Raw genomic sequence first — 23,758 nt, forward strand, 5'->3', positions numbered from 1 at the left:
AATTAAGGGATTGGATCGGGAAGGGATTTCAATAGATCTCGCCAAAAACAACAACTCAGTGGAATCTGGTTCACAGGAAAATCTTCAAGCAGCACGTTGTATTTAAGCCTCCACCAAACATCCCATTATATTTAGCAGAGGGGAAAGCGATGGCAACCATCAGGAGTGCATGAGAGAAAGCCGAGGTATCCACACGGAGGTCAGAGTCACCGTGACATTTCTGGAATCAAACCACTAGCGCCCGCCTGGGACCCCATCACCGGGACCACAACCAATTGTACTCTCTCTCTCTCTTTTATATCTCGTTATGTATCTTGCACAGTGGCAAGAAACACTTCTTGCTGTGACTGTGAGGTATCTCAAACCATCCCCATGGTTTTCACAAGAATTACCATGGCAACCGATGAAGCCCAGGCAAAGTTTTGACCAATCAGTGGCCAAGGATCAAACTATCTGCTAGCTAGATCATGGCCTACTTAAGCCGCTGTACTCTGCAATGCTGCAAGAACACATTGAGATCATAAGGATAATGACTGATCAGTCCTTCCTCCTGGAACCGTGGGCGGAGAGAAACTGCTATATTGACATTTAGGCAATTTCCAAATAATCGTAATTCATTTAATTTTCCAAGGTTAAAACCAACTATAGCTGCCTGATACACACACACACACACACACACACACACACACACAAGTGGGAATCGAACTTGTGGCCTGGCGGAGCACTTACATCTGTCCCTCGGGAGCGTAGGTAGAGCCGGAAATGGAGAACTCGTGGAGGGAACAGCTGGTGTCCTGCACCGTGTCTGCGATGAACATCTGGCGGGCGAGAACACGGGGAGATATGAATGTACATCGGGTGATTCATCCGCTGGGTTCAACACCAGCGCCGAAATATCTGCTAAATGTAAACAGGCTCTCTCTCTCCCACACTGTTTGTGCACCGGTGTGTGTTTGCGTCTTTGCGCGTCTGTGAGATGGTGAGTAACTGCAGTGAATGAGCATGTGGAATAAAAGGTGGAAATAAAGTTGAAATATCAACGAGTGGGCAAAGGATTTTGTGTGTGTGTGTGCAGACACACACACACACACACACACACACACACACACACACACAGAGAGCCCCAGCCCAGCGATACAGTGCAGAACCAGAATCGGAGTGGGACTGGACATTAGGAGCTAGCAGCCCCGATCACCAGCTGTTTTCCACTCGTCAGCCATCATGGACTGGGAGGCTAAAGGGGACACCGGACACTGGTGATGGCTTGAACTTTGGTTACTTCTTCTTTGGGGTGAAACCATTGATCAAATACTTCCACTCCCCGTCTAGTCATTAAGGTCATGTGAGAACATGGGAAGGAGAACAGCGATGGTGGGTGGGTTTCCACGTCCTGATGATGCATGCAGTGAGTTTGTTTTTAATCATGTCCCGTTTAGTAATAATGGCTGGATAAAAACAGATTTGAGTGGTGTTGTCAGAGGTCCTACCAATGACCATTTACCCCCCCCCCCCCCCCCCCCCACACACACACACACACACACACACACACACACACACACACACACACACACACACAGACACAGACACACAGCGTGTGCGTGAATGTGTACAGGTAGTGCAGACCAGCACCATACCAGTAACCAGAGAGCAAACATACAAACCAGAGGCCTTACAGTATAGACTTATAATGAGCTTGCTCCGGTGTGTCCGTGAACAAGCGACGCTCTCCCATAACGGTCGCTTTCTCGCCGTCTGATCTGCTGCGGTCGCTAGGGCAACGACACACAGTGGCCCCACGGCACACTTACTGCTGCTGCCCAAGTTTTTGATGCTTTGTATTTCAGTTTCATTTTCTAAACAGCTGGCAGGAGTTTTTCTTTAATCAGTGTTGGTAATAAGCAAAAAAAGGAAGCCGTGACATTTATCAAGAGAAAGAGGGCTTGCGAAAGAATGGGTAGGAGTAGTATATTGAGTTATGAAATTAAAGCTGTTTGAACTTCCTGTTGCCCTACTAAACAATGACCACACTACACTGCCATGACGACATCACACACACACACACACACACACACACACACCACTTCATGTCTAGACCAACCCCCAGGACCGGCCGTGAGTTTGTGCCTGACTCTGACATTCCAACCGCCAAAGGATCCCAGAGCCTTCTGACTCAGAGACCCGGGTACCAAAACACAATAGCAAAGCCCTTGAAGAGACTATTAAAAAAAAACTGAAAAGAAAACACATGAGAATGCCTGTGAGCTCTGTGTCGTGCTCTGCTCCCGGCCGCCCGGTTTGTTGATAGGAGATCAACTTTCCATGACAACTGCCGGTTCTGCGCTACAGGCTAGCTCAGAGCTCACATTAAACTGGCCCAATTAGGGGTGCTTGGATACACAGACGGGGCTAACGCGGCAGACATGACAGCTTTGATTGATGGTAACCCCCCTTGGACTCCCTGGTTTGAACTATAATTATATTTTTTTACATAGATAGTCGATTTATAGTAATGATCACTGGCCTGTTAGATGGATACTGGCATAACTAATGCCATACACATTTGAATGGAGAATGTTGCATACATGTTGATAATGTGACATATGTTGAGCGATAACAGTGACATGGCTCTCGCTAGCTTTTTTGAGCTAGCTTATCACTGAAAACATAAGACTTGGGCCTTCATTACACTCACACACCCAGACGTGGTTCAATTTGGCCATTTTATATTTCTTTGGGTAATGCAACATTGTGAATGGTTCAATTATTGTTCAAGACAGCCATAAAGCCATAAAGGGCAAAAGTAACTCTCTCGTCTTCAAGTGCTTAGCTTGGAACAGTTAATTTGTCGATCTCCCTCAGTAGACAGCTGGAGGACTGAACTCAGAAAAGGTTTGAAAGTGTGTTAAAGTGTTCTGCATGGTTGGTTGTTTTAAGGTCATTTACTAAGGGAAAGGTTAGAAGGAGGATGTTAGCAGAAGAGGTGCTAACGGGGTGTGTGTGTGTGTGTGTGTGTGTGTGTGTGTGTGTGTGTGTGTGTGTAGCTCCCATGACAGCCAAGATAAACAGCATAGCTGGCATATACGCTATACTTGGAAGAAGTCTGTCATCATAGTTGGCCACACACACACACACACACACACACATACACAGAAATATGGAACTGGGAGCTGGGGAAGGATATTAAACGGTATTGCAAGTAGTTGTTGTTAAATAATCCTTCCATATTTGTTGACTTTCCCGGGATTTGTGTATTCAACACCCGTCTCACAGCTCTATCCGCCTACTGCTGGAATGCAGTACATAACACACGCGGCCACCTGTATGTGGTCTACAGCAGAGGCTGCACTGCTCCAGGCGCTGACTGTTCTGCACTGGAGCCTCCAGCACCGAAGAGAACAAGCATTCCATCCGTCTAGAACACAAGTCACCAACACCCCCCCCACACACACACACACACACACACACACACACACACACACACACACACACACACACACACGTCACCCCCACACACACACACACACACACACACACACACGTCACCCCCACACACACACACGTCACCCCCACACACACACACACGTCACCCCCACACACACACACACACACACACACACACACGTCACCCCCCCACACGCACACACACACGTCACCCCCCCCACACACACACACACACACACGTCACCCCCCCCCACACACACACACACACACACACACACACACACACGTCAGCCGCCCACACACACACACACACACACACACACACACACACACACGTCACCCCCCCACACACACACACACACACACACACACACACACACACGTCACCCTACACACACACACACACACACACACACACACACACGTCAGCCCCACACACACACACACACACGTCAGCCCCACACACACACACAAAAGTAACCCCCATACACACAAGTCACCCCCCCCCCCCGCCCGTGGGCAATAGCCCCTGCGTCCTATCCTGGTCAGCGATACGTGGGTGCAGGCGGACGCAGACGCCACTCACCCTGCAGACAGACATCTGGTTGGTGGTGAGGGTGCCCGTCTTGTCGGAGCAGATGACCGAGGTGCAGCCCAGCGTCTCCACGGAGGGCAGTGACCTCACGATGGCGTTCTTCTTGGCCATGCGCCGCGTGCCCAGCGCCAGGCAGGTGGTGATGACGGCGGGCAGGCCCTCGGGGATGGCAGCCACCGCCAGCGCCACGGCGATCTTGAAGTAGTAGATGGCGCCGCGCATCCAGGAGCCGCCGTGCACCGGGTCGCCGAAGTGGCCGATGTTGATGACCCACACCGCCACGCAGATGAGGGAGATGACCTTGGACAGCTGCTGGCCGAACTCGTCCATCTTCTGCTGCAGCGGCGTCTTCTCCTGCTCCGTGGCCGCCATCTGGTTGCGGATCTTGCCGATCTCCGTGGTGACGCCGGTGGCCACCACCACGCCAATGGCGCGGCCCGACGCGATGTTGGTGCCCTGGGGGAGGGGGAAGGGTGGAAGGGAGGAAGGGGTTGAGGAGGGGATGGGACAGAGCCTTCGCTAGGGAACGGTGGCTCAGCCACCCTGTCCCACCCTTCCTACTTGTTGTATGTTGTACGTCCTGACACTTAATGTATGCACTTATTGTATGCCATAGTAATAGTACTTAGTTATGTAGCATGTTACCCTAGCTATCTTTGTTGGTTTGGGAATGGTTTAACATAGCGGTTGTTAGTGCTTTGCAATCTGGGTTCGACCACAGAGCCTACGGTCTGCCCTTGGGGCTACGTGTCGTGAACCACTGAGGGGACCGTAGACCTCCCTGAGCGACGCGTCTCACCCCTACATTCTCATCTACGTGTCCAAAAAACTAATCAAATGCACTGCATTTACCGTGTTCGTTTTTATTAATACAACACAAAACGACTCATGTGTCGGGATGCGGTCACAAAGAGATGAGGGGCCACCACTAAGGTCCCGTTGGGGCTCTCACCGAGAATAGCATGTTCTTTTTGTCCTGGTTGACAGATCTGGGGTCTGGAACGGGGTCAGTGTGTTTGATCACTGACACAGATTCCCCTGAAGAAGAGGAAGAAGCACCGGGTTATTTTCTGTACACCAAGCGAGTCAAACTAATAGGCCCCGACAGAACTTTTGAAGGTCATGTGGACAAATCTGATCGTGGTCATAGTCATTTAGACTTAGATGAAGAAAGCATGGTGAATAACGGACAGGAAATCATTTGTGATTTCACTAAAGGCATAACCCTTTTTACCCAATATAAAATCACCTTTTTGCAACGTTACGCTTCAATTTGTATATATGGTTATTGTTTGGGGGTTACTGTGCCTTAAACTTGAATTGCCATCTTTGAAAAATTGGGTGAAACCACTATATAGGTAAATGCCACACATGTCATCATTTTATTATGTTAGATAATTAATTGTATTAAAAGACAACAAAGCTGACATTATCCATTAGATAATTCCTTTTGATCAAAGACAATCAAGACTAGATCATGTGTTCGATGGAGGAGATTGGGGTACCTGTGAGAATGGACTGGTCCACACGCAGGGTGGTGGACTTGATCGAGGTCAACCGGATGTCTGCAGGCACCTTGTCTCCAACTACACAGCACGTTGACAAAAGGGGCATAACACAACGGTGAGGTGAAAATGATGCGACACCGAAACAAAGGGGGGACTAAACCAGGGGACACATTTTGTTAGCAATTTGTCGGACGTGACAGCGAAAGCTCAGCTCTTAATATAAAAAATAGAAAATAATGTGTTGCGGTTTTATAAGCTGGCGTTTCAGTGTGTGACGCAGTGACAGTGGACCCGCAGGCTAGGGAACCGACAGCGGGTGAGGTCCGCGCTCCGTCCAGGAGACCCTACACAGGAGACGCAGCAGCGGTGGTAGAGGTGGTGAAGCAAACAACAGCTCGATACAATGCCTCGGTTCATGTTCACGCTTTGGAAAAAGAGAAAGAAAACAGAAGGATCGATGGTGCCTACTCCATCTTGCTCTCTTTGTTCCCTCTGCTAATCTGCCCGCCTGGATAACACCATCGCTCAGAGGGGCGCGGAGACCAAGAGAGAAATGGAACTCACTTGAAAGATCTCTGGACACAAAGATAAATAAATAAATGCCCTCTCGCCGTTGTGGGATATTAGAGCTATATTTCTCTCCCGTTATGCAAGCATTTGTGCCTAATGCCTTACAAAGTTGTTATTGCTTTACATTTGTAGGGGCTTGATGTAAAGTTGTTCGACAGTTATGTGTTCTTGTTCATCAGAGACTGGATGGGGTAACGGATAGATCCTTTAAAAAAACGGTGTCTCGTATGTAAAATCAAGTAATATACAATTATTCTCAACTCTGATGTTGCATCTTTGTAGCTAATGTGGAACAGCAAAAGTCTACATCCTCATGTCCCTGCGGAATTGTTTGAATTAATTTATTCCTAACATTAGAATTGCTTCAGGACTTCCAAAAATGATGAAACAAGTTATCATGGACAATTATCCATCGTTTCCGTTTGCTCTCCCTCGCTCCTTATGTTGTTCTTTTCACAGACCGCCTGAAACCTGATTGGTTTCTCAAATTGAACTCTTGAAATTTCATCCATTACTCTCGAAATTCCATTATTTCCCCCCCCATCATGCTCTCTGGCTTCACTACTTTTTTTGGCATTTCTGAGGTGGGAAGAAAGGAAAACAATCAAATAAGCAAGACAGCCTGTGTTTGTGCAAATGTGTTGCGTGTTGTAGAGTATTCTGTGCTCTCATTTGCATATTCCTCCACAATTTCCATCATTCCCCCCCCCCCAAACAACAACTCTCCATTGCGTCGGAGCCCTTTGTTTGTGGGGACGTTGCAGAGTGTGGACAATGTGGGAGATAGTTTCGGGGACATTGGTGGTTTGGTTTATTTGTAGTCAAATGCCGGTTTAGCAGGCAGCCAATTTGAGGTTTGCGAAACGCCTACCCGCAGAAGGCCATGCTTCCAAAACACACACACACACACACACCCTTGTTGTTTACAGTTGTACACCAACACACATAAAAGAGTCACTTAAACATTACTCATTGTTATTGTTTTTCTTTAATGGTTGCGCTGTGTGAAGTTCATTCCACTGCACATCCATTTAGATAACCAGTAACCACTGAAGTGGACCGAAGCGGTGGCGTTAGGCCTCTCCAAAAACAAATGAGAAAATTAGACCGTTCAGGCTGCTGCAGTACGTTCTTCCATTTGGTACATTTGGACCAAAACCTCAAGGTGTTGCGTAACTTCTTTGGCACGGCGGCCCAGACCCACGTGCTGGTTAACCATGATCGGTACATGGGCGTGCGCGTTTGCGTGTGCGTGTGTGGAACAGCTCACCGTAGGTTTCCAGCCCTGTGTAAACGCTCTTTAGCCGAAAGCCTGGCTGAGTTACTACTCATAAACACATCCAGGAAAGTTCCAGAAAGTGTATCATGATTTATGGTGCTGGCCTGGGGAACCAACCTCCGTTCGGAAGACTGGTGCGCTACAGGGTAGGAAACGCGCACGCACGTGCCCGTGTGTGTGTGTGTGTGTCAATTTATTTATGTTCTTCGCTCAAAGGAACCCTCAGTCAACGCTGTCCTTTTCCGAAAAAACCTTCACAGGGCTTATTTTACCCCAAAGCATTATGGGTTCCCATGGAAATGGAAATCAGCGGCTGATCTGAGGACCGGGAGGAGACATGGGGGGACGTGATGAGGTAAACGTCTAGTTGTTCTTAGTCAACAAAGACCGACCAAGTTTCACTCAGCGTGAACACGGCAATTTATCTCAAACACACACACACACACACACACACACACACGAGGAGGAAGAAACTGGTGTGTCACCTTGCTCATGTGTTTACCACTATATAAACTCCTCATAGCAACAGCATCATATCATGCAGACTGAAAGTCTATATTAAATACTGGGAGTCGAAAAATGGCTTGATTTTAAAAGAAGAAAAAGAAACGTCAGGTCAAATGATCGCCGATTTACTTGGCAATGATGGAGCTTAGGGTTGAAGTGACAAGTCTGACCATTCCCTGCCATCGAAAACACTTCTTTTAGAGAATCGTGCCACTGGCTGCCATGTTTCACAGGCAACAGCGTCTCTCCGTTAGCGCCTGTCACTCATCGTCTTTGTGTCGGGGGGGGAGGTAGCCTCAGCTGGCTCAGGGAACCATTGTTATGATGTGGCTGACTAGAGGCGGCAAAAGGCTTGCAGCATGTCCCCCTCTCTCAACAGACCGCGTATCCTTCAGGTATGTTTGGGGAGGGGGGCGGGGGCGGGGCCTAGGGAATGAGATTGAAGGCAACGACATCAGACGGCGTTCCTCTACGAACACACCGCAACGGTTCACTCCGTATCGCGGTTTGTTGAGAGTCCTACCAAAGTGAGCGCACAGGCGAAGGGAAATTCAAAAAAAAAAAAAAAGCATACAAATAAAATAATGGAGGGGTGTCGTCATGGCGACACCCGGGTTGTTGTGTAATGGTGGCAAGGGAGACGGCCGTGGCGGAGGTAGAGACGGGAGAGCGTCGGATTTCAGAGCCCATCTGTGCCGACTTGTCTTGCTTGTGTGCGTGTGTGTGTGCCTGCGTGCGTGTACATGCACACGCGTCTCAGTTGGACAACTTTGGCTCTGATCCTCAGAATTCCATCAAACACTGCGCGCGCACACGCACGCACGCACGCACCAATGTTTCATTTTCCATCCCAGCTCCATAACAGAAGGATTTTATTCATTATTTTGCCATTATTAATATCGCCTCATTTTCTTTTTCATTCAAAGCATCCACAACAGCTCCTGAGTGACTACCAAAGCGTGTTGTAAGAATTACTTGTCCCTTTAAATCTCCACTCAGTGTATAGAAATAGAGTGGGGCGATGACTGCATTGCAGTAAGCACCCGGTTCATTCAGAGCTGGCGAGGCTCCGCTCTGCCTGCTGCACGTACCGGAGCGCGGCGATGCCAGTGCTTATGAATGAAAGCTGTATCTCTCATTCACAACCTGAAGGCGTCACCTTCCTGCTGTTTCGTGAGAGGAGCTGCCAGCCGAGCCAGTGAGGAGTACAAGGGTTTGGCTTATAAGTTAATAAGTGCATGGTGTGATGCATATTTGGACATGAATGTAGTGTACCTAGTTCTATGGAGTGAGTGAGTGATTGTGTCACGCACAGATGTTCTGGAACCAGAGTGACAACAGGTCTAATTTTATACTAGGCAGCCGACACATAAGCAAGCTTAGTGTATGTGTCTCATATGTGGGGCATGGCGAGGGAAACTGACAAACATTGAGCAGTATCCAGGTGGTGAGACTGAGAGTATGGAAAGAGCAGGAAAGGGGGAAAGCTGTGGAAATTTAAATAGAGGGGGGGCCACACGCACGCACGCACGCACGCACGCACGCACGCACGCACGCACGCACGCACGCGCACAACTGTGCCGGCCGTGGTGCTGGAGGCTCACCTGCAACCTCCACTACATCTCCGGGGACAATCTCTCGAGCCTTGATCCTCTGGACGGCCTTGCGGTTCATCCGGTACACCTTGCCCATCTCCGGCTCGTACTCCTTCAACGCCTCAATGGCGTTCTCGGCATTCCTCTCCTGGGAGAGAGAGAAGCACAGAAAGACCATGGGGAACCCCGACCAGAACAGGATTAGAGCCGGTGCAGGGCTGGAGGGGTCTAGGCAGTGAGGCGGGGGTTACGATGTTGAACAAGGCAAGGCAATTAAAAAATAAAATAATGATAGGCTTTCTTGATCCCTGCTTTTTAGAGAACTATCCAAGGAAGGCAGCATCAATCAATATGCATATTTATTGATGCAATATGCCAGTTTGAAATGGAAACTACAGAATACCGTTGAGTGGCTTCACATCTAGAATACATTTTTAAGTAAACAATAAAAAGGTAAATACTTTAATGATAGGATCACATTTGAAGCAGGTTGGCCATCTTAGCCCGTTTGCCTCTGCATAAATTAAATTTTCTAGCTTATAACTCCATAAAAAGGTGCCTGGCACAGAATGTAAAAAAAGAAAAGTTCAGAAGGGTAACATGTTTCAAATATTAACTCATTCTAGCCTGCACCTGCGTACCAAGATGAAGACCCCCAACCTGAATCCCCCACACACACACACACGCACACATGCACACACATTACCTGCCAGACCCCGATGACGGCATTTGCGATGAGGATGAGGAGGATGACGATGGGCTCGACGAAGGCGGTGGTGGTCTCCTCGCCGTCCTCGAACAGAGCCAAGACCTGGGGGGAACACAGCCAGGTCGTGACGGTGTCCCTCCCATCACCACACAAGTAAAGCCACAACCTTCTCGGAACCATTTCGTCTGTTGAAACGGTAGAGCATAAATGTCGAGAGACCTCCGCTGTCTTGCGGAGGATGTGACGATGTTATCTCCAAGCTTTTGAGAGGAAAAAGTACAACTACGAACGTGAATCCTAACCTCGGTAACCACATCCTTTTGCACTGGTCAGCGAGAACAGGCTTGATAAAGGCAGGAGATATACTTTAAGTGCCTGCGTACTTCTCCAAGCATAGCAACGACGATGGCGCCACTGAAAGGTAATTGCCACAGAGCAAGGGGTCCCAGAGACCTCGTAAAGTCCTGCCTTGGAAGAAAAAATAGATTTCTTCGAGGCAACGAGTTAGCAGAGTTGACAGGAGTAATGTAGTGAAAGTGAGAAAATCTAAAATCAGCTAGAAGCAGCTTCCAGCTCTCAGGGTCAGCGATAAACACAAGAGAGTGCCCATCTGGGGCTATGTGTACTAAGATCATTAAATTAAGAGTAAATTCATTCAAGAGTCACATTAGGGACAACTTGGTTACCAACAAGTCTAGTTTACATATTCATTTGTCAAAAAGAACCATTGTACACCGCAAGCCCATTTTATATCGCAATTGATGGGAGAAAGAAAGTAAGGAAATGCAAGAAGGAAGAGATGAAATCCTTTGTTATTTGGGAGAGTTTACTAATTATATTTTAGTTAGTCGTTTTTTGTAGTTAGGTGCGCCATATGCCCTAATCATTCTACAACTAATAAAGAAATCCTTAATTATACAAACAAACTACAACTTGGTCCGTCACAGCATGTACCCATGGTGGAATATACACTCCGGTATACAGCGCACCTCCAGCTGTTTCCATGGTAATTTAGAGTATTCTTACCTGCGTCTCACACACACACACACAGACACACAAACACACACACACACACACACACACACACAGACACACACACACACACAGACACACACACACCTTTTTATCATTAAACGTTTCTTAGAGTAGGAGAGTGAAAGTTAATCAGCTTGATTAATTACTTACTTACTAATGGGCAGATGTTTTGTCTGCCAAAAAAAAAGTTTTTAGTTCTACAGCTTACAAAATAAGCTGTTAAACTGAAATTAGTTGGAAATGTATCTTATTTATAAACACTTAAATTAAACCACACCGTTAAAGGCATCCCAATCCAAACCTGAATAAATAACTCACATTTAGTGACCATTGATAGCACACATTTACAAATGCATGTGGCAATTGTTTTTAAACAGCAAAACCATTTCACTATGAAGAAATGTATGCAAAATCAACATCAAAATAAAGCTAAACAAATCAACACAATCTTACAACCTTTCCCCGGAAAAGTGCATGACCTTGCATCGGCACGGGTACGGTTCCCTGTCCTTCGTCTTGAAATATAAAATGAAAAACCTCATCATCCATCCACCTTTGTTTCATGCAAACCAAGCGGTCATGAGATCAGATATCAAGCCTCGTTCGGGAACATTCAACCAGACAGACAAATGAGCCAGGTGCCGCGGTCCCACCAGCGCGGTGCTTCAACCTCACACACAATCAGGGGCTCCCTGAATCAGAGTGGACAGGCGGCGGCCGGTTCCGGCCGTAAACACAGGACCGGGCGAAAAAACAAGACCATGGAGAGGGCAATCAAGGGAGTTTCAACACGGATGATCTGATTTCACAAGAGCCTCAAAATGTTTGGAGCACTTCTGGTTCAAAAAAAAAAAAAAAGGTAGGAAAAACGAAAAATTGACACAAAAGAGTCACAGTGAAACAGAACACCAGTGATGTTAAGATAAGAGGGTAACTCCATGCCAGGCCGCTATAGGACGTGCCCTATGTAGTCGTAGTAGTATTAGGAGGGCATGGCACGCTTTCCAAGCGGTGCAGCAGAAGAGGGGCCTCGTTCCACTATAAACAACACATTTAAAAACACCATCAAGAGCCAATTTACATTAGGAAAAGGCAAGCCTCCGCTCCAAAGCCCTGAGGGGGGAGGCTCGCTCCAGGCCCCAGGGCACACAGGAATATACATTATGTCATATACACAAAGTTAGCGGTTTTCCAACACTCAGAAATAGCCCGGAGATTCCAGCCCGAGGCTCCGAAGTGGACTGTAATAGACGGAAAAAGTCATTATGCAGGGAGGATTCCCCGGCAACCAGCTAATCCCACCACCTCCGCTGGCTGGCTAGGACCATGCTCGCAGTTTAAGGCCTTTGAGAGTTTACCAGAGTTGTGCCTGCAATCTGCCTGCCTGCCCCCCCCCGACACCGCCCCACAGCGATGGGGGGAAATCCTTTGACAATGAATGGAATAAAATTGTCTGTTGACATCTATACAACGCCTTTATTTGCCATGCAGTAACTACCGGCCCGAGTCAACATCCTCCTGAACACAACAGTTGCTGTAAAAGCCTCATCAGTCCTGCAACACGCGTTGTGTACATTAGGAAAAGCCCCATATCGGAATCGTTTCAGAAGCATTAATACAACTCATACTGCTCATTATGAATTCTACACTGACAGTTATATTTCTCAGTTGTTGGCACACGACTGAATCCACCGGTTGGCTTCACGACGGAGGCGATCCTGCAACGCTCGATCGATCATGGTAAGTTTTAAAGAGATGGTGCAGGAAAACAGATGGGGAGAGAGAGTTGGCCGGACTACAAGATGAAAGCACTGCCAGATCTACTGGTTAACTAACTCCCACTGCATTGCATTGCTTGAAGAACTAAGGGTTCATCTGACAAGCGTTTATTATTTGGGCTCATTTGTAGAATAACGTATGGCCCCCGTCAAATGCATCTCTGGTCCAAACGACGACTCTTCTTCCAGACCACCATCTTTATTTTTTCCACATTTAGTTATTTCTTCATTTAGCATGGTATCCTAAATTTGCCTGAAATGTATCATCCAGCACTCATACAGTAATATGATCATGATACTGAACACGTCGTCTTGTTGTTTGTTTGAATACACTTTCTGGCTGTTGGGTGAAAGTTCAAATTGCACAACGAGAGAGCGAGTAGGTTGGGTACTTACAAAGGACACGCATGCAGCGAGCAACAGGATCCTGACAAGGAGGTCCTCAAACTGCTCCGCCACCAGCTCCCACAGGGACTTGCCTGGAGAAGACACACACACACACACACACACACACACACACACACACACACACACACACACACACACACACACACACACACACAACACTTAACATGTTTCCATGGGATCATGGGGCGTGACCGTGTTTGAGTACGTGTTGACTTATATTCCGTCTGTGGTTGATTTGGCCAAACATCAAGAAGGAGTTAAGAAGTTAAGCTTAGAAATGTTTAGGGAGATCGAATAGGGTTAGGGAGTGTTTTTCTGTTGGCGGAGACATGTTGCACACGTCTAAAAGTTTACCAAGGAGACTATAGGGAAAATAATAAACCCTAGATCAGGATTTATTTATCAGGGAGGGTGAACAGCAGAAAAAAATAGATATTTTTACCTTCTTCAGCAGGGAGCTCTGTTGGAGTCCCATCACACCAGAATGGAGGGATGAAGGAGGGAGGAAAGAAGGAGAGGTCAGGGTCATTGTAGCTTTTCAAAAGAACAGAAGGAACAAAAAACATAGTAACTGGATTCATTTTATTTGTTGAACAAAAGAGTGTGCCTGTGTGAAGGTCACAAAGAAACACAAATAAAGCTAAAACTGTACATACAATGAAGCAGCATCATGTTTAAGAAGTGATGCCAATATGGTAGGAATAAAATGTACACATACACCGAGAGGAGTGGCCGGAGTTCAGTATTCAAATTGTACTTTATTCATCCACACAATCATAATTTGAAGATACAGCAAAATGACTAACACTATTCCGAATTGACTAAACCTCAGACATTGCACTGCTTGCCATATTTTAACTCTGCTAGCTATTTTAAGCAGCTTAGTACAGCTTAGATTAGCACAGCATAGCAAAGCAGCACATTTAAAAACATCTGATGAGTGATGAGGAAGAGGTGAAGCGATGAAGCCACTCCAACTTTTTTCCATTATGGTTTGGCTTTTTATACCCCCCCACCATGCAGCAGAATTAACTGGACCACATGGGTCAGGCAGAGCCTGGAGCTAAATACGTCCCATCTCTTTCCCCTCTAAACATCACCCATTTCCCGCCAGTGGAAACGTAGAGTGTTCCCTCTGATGCGTTTCTGACCAAGCGTGAGTTTGGAGAGTGGTCTGGTCTCCTTTCAACGGCACCCGCGGAAAACATGTCCCGAGCATCGGAAATAAATCATTTATTCGTTTTATTTAAATATCTCTTGGCTCCTGTGTGTGCTGCAGCGTGAACTAAAGAGGACTGTGTGCGTGTTGCCACTAGCAACCAAGAGGTTTGTTTTGGTGGTCGGATTAAAATATCTTCAAGTTAATTGCCTGCCTTACAAACTAAGTTAGAGCAAAGAGTGCAAAACAAACAATGCAAACCGACTACTAGATATCCCACATAAAAAGAAATAACGGAATTGGTTGATAACTTATTCTTGGGAAAAATAAATATGTTTACATGAAAAGCTAATATTCTTTTATATATTTCATTCATGTTGCCAAGATAAAGCAAATGGTGGTGAAGACATTCATGTCATACACATAGTTATAACAACACTTGAGACAAAAGAAGACTTTACACACAAAGATGAGACCTAAATGTTCCCAATCATTGACCCACAATGGTATCGAAATCATGTTGCATGCTCGTACAACATCAGTCTGGCCAATAGAAATGGCAGACAGGCTGGTTTAACCGAGGAGTAATGCTGAGTCAACCCATCTCACTGGAGTCCAGTAGGGCTGTGTGTTGTTATGTATGCGCCATAGCAATGTTGCATAGTACGCACTTTGCCCACTTCAATAGGATGTGATAGCGAAGGAAAATTAGGTCAGTCACCGACATCATGTCTCACCTTTCTCACTCAATACAAAACAAAGACCTTTTTTCTCCAGGGTTTGCATTTAACCCATTTGTGCCGGCTGCTGCGCGGCGCAACATTGTATCCACTAGATACAATGTTGCGCCGCGCAGCAACCGGCACAAATGGGTTAAATATAATAATATAAATAGCACAATGTCTGTATTTCCAATATCTAGCAGTACTTCTGTGTGTGTGTGTCTCTCTGAACTGCCATTGGCAAGAAAAATGTGGAGGAGAAATGGGCACTTTCTGTTGCTCCAGTGGTCCGTCACCCACTTCCTTTACTCCCCTACACTGTGCCTCACTGTGCCTCACTGTGCCTGTGTAGCACGTTTTTTACGAGTCTGGCTGGCTGGCTGGCTGGCTGGCTGGCTGACTAGCTACACCCCCACTGGTGTGACAGGCTTCGACAGGCTGTCAAACGCGGTAGAGAATAGGGCAGAGAGGAGGAGGGAGGAAGAGAGGGACAGAGGGTAGAACTGGGCTAGGGAGGGAGGGAGGGAAAGAAGGAAAAAGAAGGAGGGACCGTACGGTAATGGAGGGACGTAGGGAGGGAAGGAAAGAGGAAGGGAGGGAGAGGGGGAAAAAGGGAGGGAAGGCGAGCTGGGGTTGGTTAACCGGGGTTCCCCGGCTTCCCCCAGCCAAGGATTCCCTCAGTCATCTGGGCCCTGTCAGCTCTGGCCTTCCCAGGCACATTCCCTAGTGCTGACTTCACCTCTCTCTCTCGCTCGCTCTCTCTCTCTCTCTCTCTCTCTCTCTCTCTCTCTCTCTCTCCCTCCCTCCCTCCCTCCCTCCCTCCCTCCCTCCCTCTCTCTCTCTCTCACTAGCTCTACCCATGATACCCCTCAGTTGCCAGACAATGAATAGTGGAAGCCAGCTTGTTTACGGCCCCGGAGCGAGGTGTGCAGAGCGGAGGGGAAACACTTCCTGGAAACCGTTGCCAACAACAGTTAACAGTCAAAGGGTGCTTTCCATGAGAGTAGGGTGGTGGTGGGGGGGGATGACGGATATATATATATATATATATATATATATATATATATATATATATATATATATATATATATATATATATATATATATATATATATATATATATATATATAAATAAAAGAGAAAAAAAACAGGTAATCTAACCGTCTGCCAGCTCTCAAAATGGAACTGGAGCCTTTTCTGACCCCACTCAATCCTCTCACGCACAGAATAAAAATTCACCCACCATTAAATGTCACATCATGTTTGGTTCGAGTGTTTTCAATCGTGTTGCCGTGGTTACTTGACTCAAAACACAGGGAAAATAAATGTGGTTTTACTATGTCATGAGCTGAGGTCCACCAAAATCCACCAAAATAATAGTTATGCAATAGGCAGCCTTGAATTAAATACAACCGGCGTTCGAAACTGCTTTCCAAGACCTTGTTTACAACCTCTGTAAATGTTGTAGATTGCACCCAAGTTAGCCAATAGTAATTCAGCCTCTTTATTTATTCTTAGCCTTTCCATATCGGTATAAAATTACAAAGAATACACAATGGTCTGCACTTACTCCAGACAGTTCAAACTGAACTTGCACAACAGAGACTGAGGCTTGCCTCCAAGTGGAAGTCCTGGAGTTCCCAGCTGATTAGAACAGGGGTCCTGGGAGACACGACTACTGACCCCCACCCCCCAAACAGTGACAGTGACCCAGGGTGCGATGACGTGGAGAAGGTGCTTAACACAGGGGCAAGGAGTAACCTAAAGATAGCTTCTGCTGTTGTGACACCACTAGATAAAGCTTGCTCACGTTTGTCACATAATACAAAAAGATGTAATGAAAAATACAAAAAGTTATAAGGTGGCAGTGGCAGAGAGGCGTGTGCAGATCTTCTCCTCCTCTGCGGACAGCGAGGTCACTCCCATTGGTTAGCGTTGTAGATTGGGATCAGGTATGAGAATAGGGCTCATTTGTAATTTATATTTGATGTGGTTAATCCACTCAGACCCTCTTCTGGGCCAGTGAATTCATTACCGTGGACGACCGCAGGGAGAAGCCAGCCCTTGCGTGACATTAGGAGTTAACGTCATGGCATTTAGAGGAGACGTTTCGTATTCCCCAGCGGAACATGGTCAGGATCGCTACCCCCTCTACCAAACAGGTCTTTCTACCTTCACTAGCAGAGCTGCAGCAAGAAATATTAAGCACATATAGTGAGAATATCTGCAGATTATTCTTTTTTAAAAAGGGACAGGGGGCGGAAAGGGATCAGTCTGGATTCATCACATGCACACAGTTCTGGGGCCAAGTTCTGGTGTTGCTTGTAGCAGAAGGAGGCAAGTCAGAGGAGGCTCATATTGTGAGTAAGAGAAAGGGGAACTTGCATGTAGAAAATTTTCCGTTCTGGTGTCTGCCAGTGTTTATACATATGGTGCACACACAGACACACATTCACATATACACACACCACATGCACTTTAAATAATAGTTCAACAGAAACAAGAAGTTCACCACTATCGGGTACAACGAATTAGGAACCATGTTAATAGATCTGTGATCATTTGTTGTCCTAGAGCGATATGTTGTTCTTGTTCCATATAGGCTGGCTTGGCTAGATTCATTGTGTCAAAATTGTGTCCTCTATCGTTGTGTCAGAGCTGCTTCTTTCTGAAGCCTATGATATTTAGGCTTATCTAAAATATACATTTCTAATTTCAGAAGACATAGACACAAATGTGAGTGGAGTAGAGGAGAAGTGGAAGGAGAGAGCGTACCCGAAACCGTGAAACTACATCTTTTCACTTTGGCTGTGTCACATTGACCTCTAAAAAGGTAACTGGTAGGAATTAATAACATTATGAGCTATAACATTAGCCAAATTTGAAACACTGTTCTTTTCCCATAGCAACACGCTATAGCTTAGTAGTCCTGGCATCACCGCCATTACAAAACGCTTGGGTAAGCTGTAAAGTCAATGGGTTGGAGCAGGTCGAGTCAGAATTCTACTTTATCCTCAGATTGACAGTTGGTTGCATCTACAGCAAATGGAACCATGTAGGGTTCCCATTTGTTGTCCTTGAGCGACATGTTGTTCTTGTTCCATATAGGCTGGCTTGGCTAGATTCATTGTGTCAAAATTGTGTCCTCTTTCGTTGTGTCAGAGCTGCTTCTTTCTGAAGCCTATGATATTTAGGCTTATCTAAAATATACATTTCTAATTTCAGAAGACATAGACACAAATGTGAGTGGAGTAGAGGAGAAGTGGATGGAGAGAGCGTACCCGAAACCGTAAAACTACATCTTTTCACTTTGGCTGTGTCACATTGACCTCGAAAAGGTAACTGGTAGGAATTAATAACATTATGAGCTATAACATAGCTCATAACATAGCTCATCAAATGGAATGTCATAAACATTTCCATTTGCTGTTCCCAGGGAACCCTACATTTACTATGACATATTTGGAAATTAATTGTTTGTAGGAGTAAAATTATAAATTGCATGGTGTTGAAAGTAATGCAAGTGAGGCAAAAGAACATTTAAACTCTGGGCCCTAAACTCAACAATCTAGTAGTTTCAGTTTATTTTGGGTCTGTTATCCAGAACACTGTTTTCATTCAATGCAATGAAGGGTACAGCAGAAAAGGTTTGACAGTTCACAAATAAAGTAGTTCCAAGGTTAAAAAAAAAAAGAAAACGAAGAAAGGGAAGTAGTTTGTACTATTACCATGTTGCGGCAATTTCCTACTGCAATCTATTGCAATTAATATGTAGTGAGAAGTCTGCTCTAAGTAGGGCAAAGAGTGCAATATCATGAGATAATATTAAAACATAGATCCCCTGACAGGCAACTGGCTGCCTGTACCTCTGTTGCAAAACCAAACAAAAAGGGAAACATCCAGCCAGGCAAATGCAGGAAAAATACCATTTAGTCACAATTAGCAGACACCTATATCCAAAGCCACTTACAGGGGAATTATTTTACATGTTAGCAAGGACAGGAGCTGTAAGGTGTTAGTGTAACAGGGGTGGGTGTAGACATCTTGCTTATCAAGGATGCTTCAGGTAGACGGCAGGAAATTGGGGTTCGAACCCAAAACCTTTGCAGCTGGAATACCAATACCTTGACTACTACACTATCACCACTCACTGAAAAGGGCTTGTACGTCAGAATGCATGAGGGGCCTCATCGGGTAGAGAGTGTACCACTAAGGGTCAGTCCAGATCGCAGCGACCCGGGTTTGATGCCTGCCCGTGGTCCTTTGCTGCATGTTCTCCCCCCTCTCTCCCATACCTTACGGTCTATCTCACTTTATGCAAAAATCAAAATGGGAATCTCTGTTGCCGGTACTCCACCATATTGAGAGGACTGAAGAGAGTCGCAGTGATGTCAAATCCTAAAATCAACTCACATAAACCGGGACCTAGTCTAATGAAATCTTTGTTTTTCTATGTCTCACATGAGAAATGCCATGGCAGTGTCAAACACAACAATGTCTCCCCATAAAGACAAATAATTTCACATTGAATTACTAAACAATGACCCAAAAATAGCCATGGCTACCAACATAACAAACATTCCAATGCTAGCATTCTTTCAAAAAAGGTGGCGATCGTGATGTTCATGGTGATGTCCCGATGTACATCACACACACACACACACACACACACACACACACACACACACACACACACACACACACACACACACACACACACACACACACACACTATCCTCAACCAATGGATTTTTGGTTGAGTGGTAACTGCAGGAGGTGGGAGGAGGTATGAATTTGAGTCGAGTGTCGACGAGCGACAGCTCAACGCAGCATGGCGGTGCTTCCCTTCTGCGCGCTGTGCAGCTGGGGCAGCGAACGCGACGGCCCACTAGGGGACAGTGACTCATCTCCCAAAAGACTCTGCATTACTTATTGAGCTGCTCAACTGCTATTTCTTTTTCCTTTTTACTCGACACGAAAAAAGGTCGTTTATGACATCATTTTTTGCTGCTAAAATGGAACAGGAAATCAAAGTAGAGAAGGTGTGTATTGGGATACGTGCTACCACTTGCAAGAAGCTAGCAGAGAACCATAACTGAAACTTTGGTTGAAGTCAGTGGAGCGGAAAGTGTCATGCTGCTAGGGGTAGCACAGGAAGAGGGAGAGCACGGTGCCTTGCGGGTAGATAGAGGAAGTTGTAGTGACTTTTCCATTGCTTCAAGTCAAGTGCAAGAGAGATAATGTTTATGCAGTATACGTTTTTAACTAATACTGTAGACCTAATGACGAATAGCCAGAGGGAATAGTCAGGAACAGTTTGAGACCACCTTAATGAAAGAATATAAAGAGCTTTGCTTAGGTTCATCATTTTGTATTTGTATGTTTTACAGTGCTGCAAGTGACTTAGCATTCTTTTAAGTCAGTGTTCAGCTTCTGATGGTAAAATGAGTAAGATGTCACACTCTGGGTTGGGAAGGATGACCATACGAGTTTCAGTACCTTTCAAAGCGGATACATCGGCCAGTTAACTCAATGTTAAAAAGTTCATGACATTTTTCCTCGAAGAAAAACATGCCCATAACATGCAAATCATATTCATATTCCCTAAATAGGCAGTGGCTGCATCGCTGATTCAATCAACAAACCTACTTCTCACATACATCCTCAAAGAGAGAGAAGCCAGTGACTAGAGGATGTAATTCATGGAGGCAAAGCAAACAAGCACATCATTTATGCCAGGATTCTCTGTCTGTGCATATTCGCAGTTCAGGGCGGTAAAGAACATAGTTTACAGAAGCCCATGTCCTAGACCCCAGTTAGGTAGTGGACAAGCCAGCCAAAACGAGGCGACAATGTCCCAATATAGCAGAAAGCCTGGACGACACACTTCCAGTGCCACCCACAGAGCCTCGTCCTCGCTTCACTTAAGCACTTGCAGCACAACCATAAAAAATGTCCTTTGTGTAGACCATTAGACATTCAAAGAGATGCTTTACAGGTTGACTTTCAAAAGAGGGAAAATAGAGATTAATCAATGACAGTGATTAAACAAAAAGGTATTTTATAATGCAAGCAGAAAAGACAGAGTGCTGTTTTAATGCTTAGTGGGTATGCTAAACGTGGCCTTAAATAAGCATACTTACACTGAGGTTATGCCAAATTGTTGAGTGGACATGAGGCGTAAGGCTTACACTCGTCAAATTTCTCATCTTGTTGTCAAGGGAAATCACCCGTTACGGTGTTCAATCATTGACTTTTAGATCCATTTCTCTATATTATATAAACATACTTGTTTTTGACCACACACACACACACACACACACACACACACACACACACACACACACACACACACACACACACACACACACACACACACACACACACACACACACACACACACACACACCTTTTCTAGGACGTGCTGTCCAGGTCACGACTGCGCTCTCATTCTATTCTTCCTGTCTCAAATCTACCTGCGACACTCAAGAGGAACAGCCAATAAAACCCTCTATAGTGCTGTGGTGCCTAGTGAGCTCTAGTTCTCAGCTCCTCGATAGGTTAGTGCTCCGGTCCCAGTAAACTCTACCCTGTAGTGGCAGAAGTCGTTCAATTATAGCATATATAACAGAAGATACATACCGTACATACACACACATATATAATAGGGATAGAGATATAATAATATATAATATCGCTCTGTGTTAACCCGTCCTGTGACTGGTGGGGGGGGGGGGCAAACACATCAGTGAGTTGTGAAAGGCAAGGGTAATGATCCCTCCCCCAAACAATGAATGCAATCTCACAGTCATTGATGTTATAATACAGCCGTAAATCAGTCGGGGAGGACAGATCATCCACTAATCTCTACATACTGAGGCAGCAATAAAATGCTTGAGGGCATTGCAACTAGTGTTTACAAATTTTTAAAAAGAGACAGGCCATTGCGTGTAGCGGCGCTATCTGAGCGATCCGTTTGCACATACAGCCAGGAAGTGCACGTCCAGAAGTGAGAGAGAGAGAGAGATGATATCTGTGGTGGAGACGTTTTCTTTTTCCATGAAGTCATCAAAGGCCCCTAAGTGCAGTGCTGGGTGCAACAAAAGGGCTACTGTTTGATTGGGACAATATGCTGCTCTACTCACACAGCTTGGCAACACATGCAAATTACAAAAAGGGGCTAGGTAGCCCTACCGGGAAGGAACTAGTCCAGCCTGTCATTGTGCACTTTTAACACATCAGCTTTGGAGCAGGTATGTGAAACTTGGTCTGTGATTTGCCCAAATAAAATAAAACATATGTCAATAGCTTGTATTCTAAAGCTAGAGCTGATGAGTTTGTTTGCAAATGGTAGGATATACAGTACATATTTTAAAAAGCAGAGCACATACGCACAAACACAGAACAGTACTCTTAATGTATCTCCACCCTCACTTAGATTAGGTAATATGAAACGGAGTTGTTCCGTTGTAGAAATCTGAAACAGGTTGCTCAAGTTTTTTCTTCATCTCCAAACCAATATCTGGCACTGTGTGTATTACTACACTTCCTTGTGTCAGCGTCAAAGATCGCAAGTGATCCGTTTATCTTTAAGTTTGGCAGTATCTCGAATGAGGTTAAAGACATCATATTTCTGTGTGATGTCCTATAAGTGCTGCTTTATCCTATTCACCTAGAATATTGTTTATTGGCAGGGTGAAAATGAAAGATGAAGCAGCGTGATTAAGAAGAAGAAAATTCAGATAGATATAATAAAATATGAACAAGAAACCATGTACTTTTCAATCAAATTGCGGTTGATTATTATGATTATTGATCCAGTAGCCTGTGTCCGACAAGGTGCATCGTATCAATGCGCAGCCTCATCACACGGTCAACTTTAACCAGCGAAACGTGCCCTCACCAAAACGACATCATCAACATGGGCTGTGACTTATTGTGGGCATCTCGAATGAAAAACAACAACGTACCGAGCAATGTGAAGGCAGCATAGCACACAGGTTAGCCTTGTATATTTAAAAAAAAAAAAGGTATAATAAATGCGCGTACGTTTTGAGTTGCACATAGAAAACATATCGGGGGCGGGAAACTACTCACCGTTGGGTCCATATTTCTCCAAATGTGTCTTCACTTGTTCCAGTGTCAGCCCAGTGTTTTCGTTGACACCGAAGTTCTCTAAAACTTCGGTTGTCGATTTAGTGTGCGCATTTTCCATCTTGGTGGACTGGCTAAACAATTAGAGCGAAATGCATGTAGTTGTTAGTAGCATCTATTATGACAACAATGAGCAAACGGTAACTTCCACCAATGGACTGTTTGAAACTGTCGAGGTCCGTCCGTCGGGACTGTCAGCTCTCCCCTCTCGGCAAGCCCGCGATACCTCGGGTTTACCTCCTCGGCTATTGCTCAACACAGCAGAATCCGGTTCCTACTTCATCACCGTCTGAAGGTG

At 45.6% G+C, this 23,758-nt stretch overlaps 1 protein-coding gene across 1 annotated transcript in view; it reads right to left on the bottom strand.

Moving 5' to 3' along the window:
* Nucleotides 1–23,758, bottom strand: part of atp2a3 (ATPase sarcoplasmic/endoplasmic reticulum Ca2+ transporting 3) — a 38,648-nt gene extending 14,890 nt beyond the window's left edge. Inside the window, exons 1-9 of the mRNA XM_079738476.1 lie at nt 23,404–23,758; nt 13,868–13,885; nt 13,414–13,496; nt 10,202–10,306; nt 9,505–9,643; nt 5,542–5,622; nt 4,989–5,074; nt 4,028–4,492; nt 730–818 (exon numbers count right to left, since the gene is read on the bottom strand). Coding sequence (XP_079594602.1) covers nt 730–818; nt 4,028–4,492; nt 4,989–5,074; nt 5,542–5,622; nt 9,505–9,643; nt 10,202–10,306; nt 13,414–13,496; nt 13,868–13,885; nt 23,404–23,521 — 1,184 coding nt within the window. The 5' untranslated portion in view covers nt 23,522–23,758. The remainder of the gene's footprint in view (nt 1–729; nt 819–4,027; nt 4,493–4,988; nt 5,075–5,541; nt 5,623–9,504; nt 9,644–10,201; nt 10,307–13,413; nt 13,497–13,867; nt 13,886–23,403) is intronic.

This window comes from Pollachius pollachius, assembly GCF_949987615.1.
Source record: "Pollachius pollachius genome assembly, chromosome: 6".
NCBI classification, from domain to species: domain Eukaryota; kingdom Metazoa; phylum Chordata; class Actinopteri; order Gadiformes; family Gadidae; genus Pollachius; species Pollachius pollachius.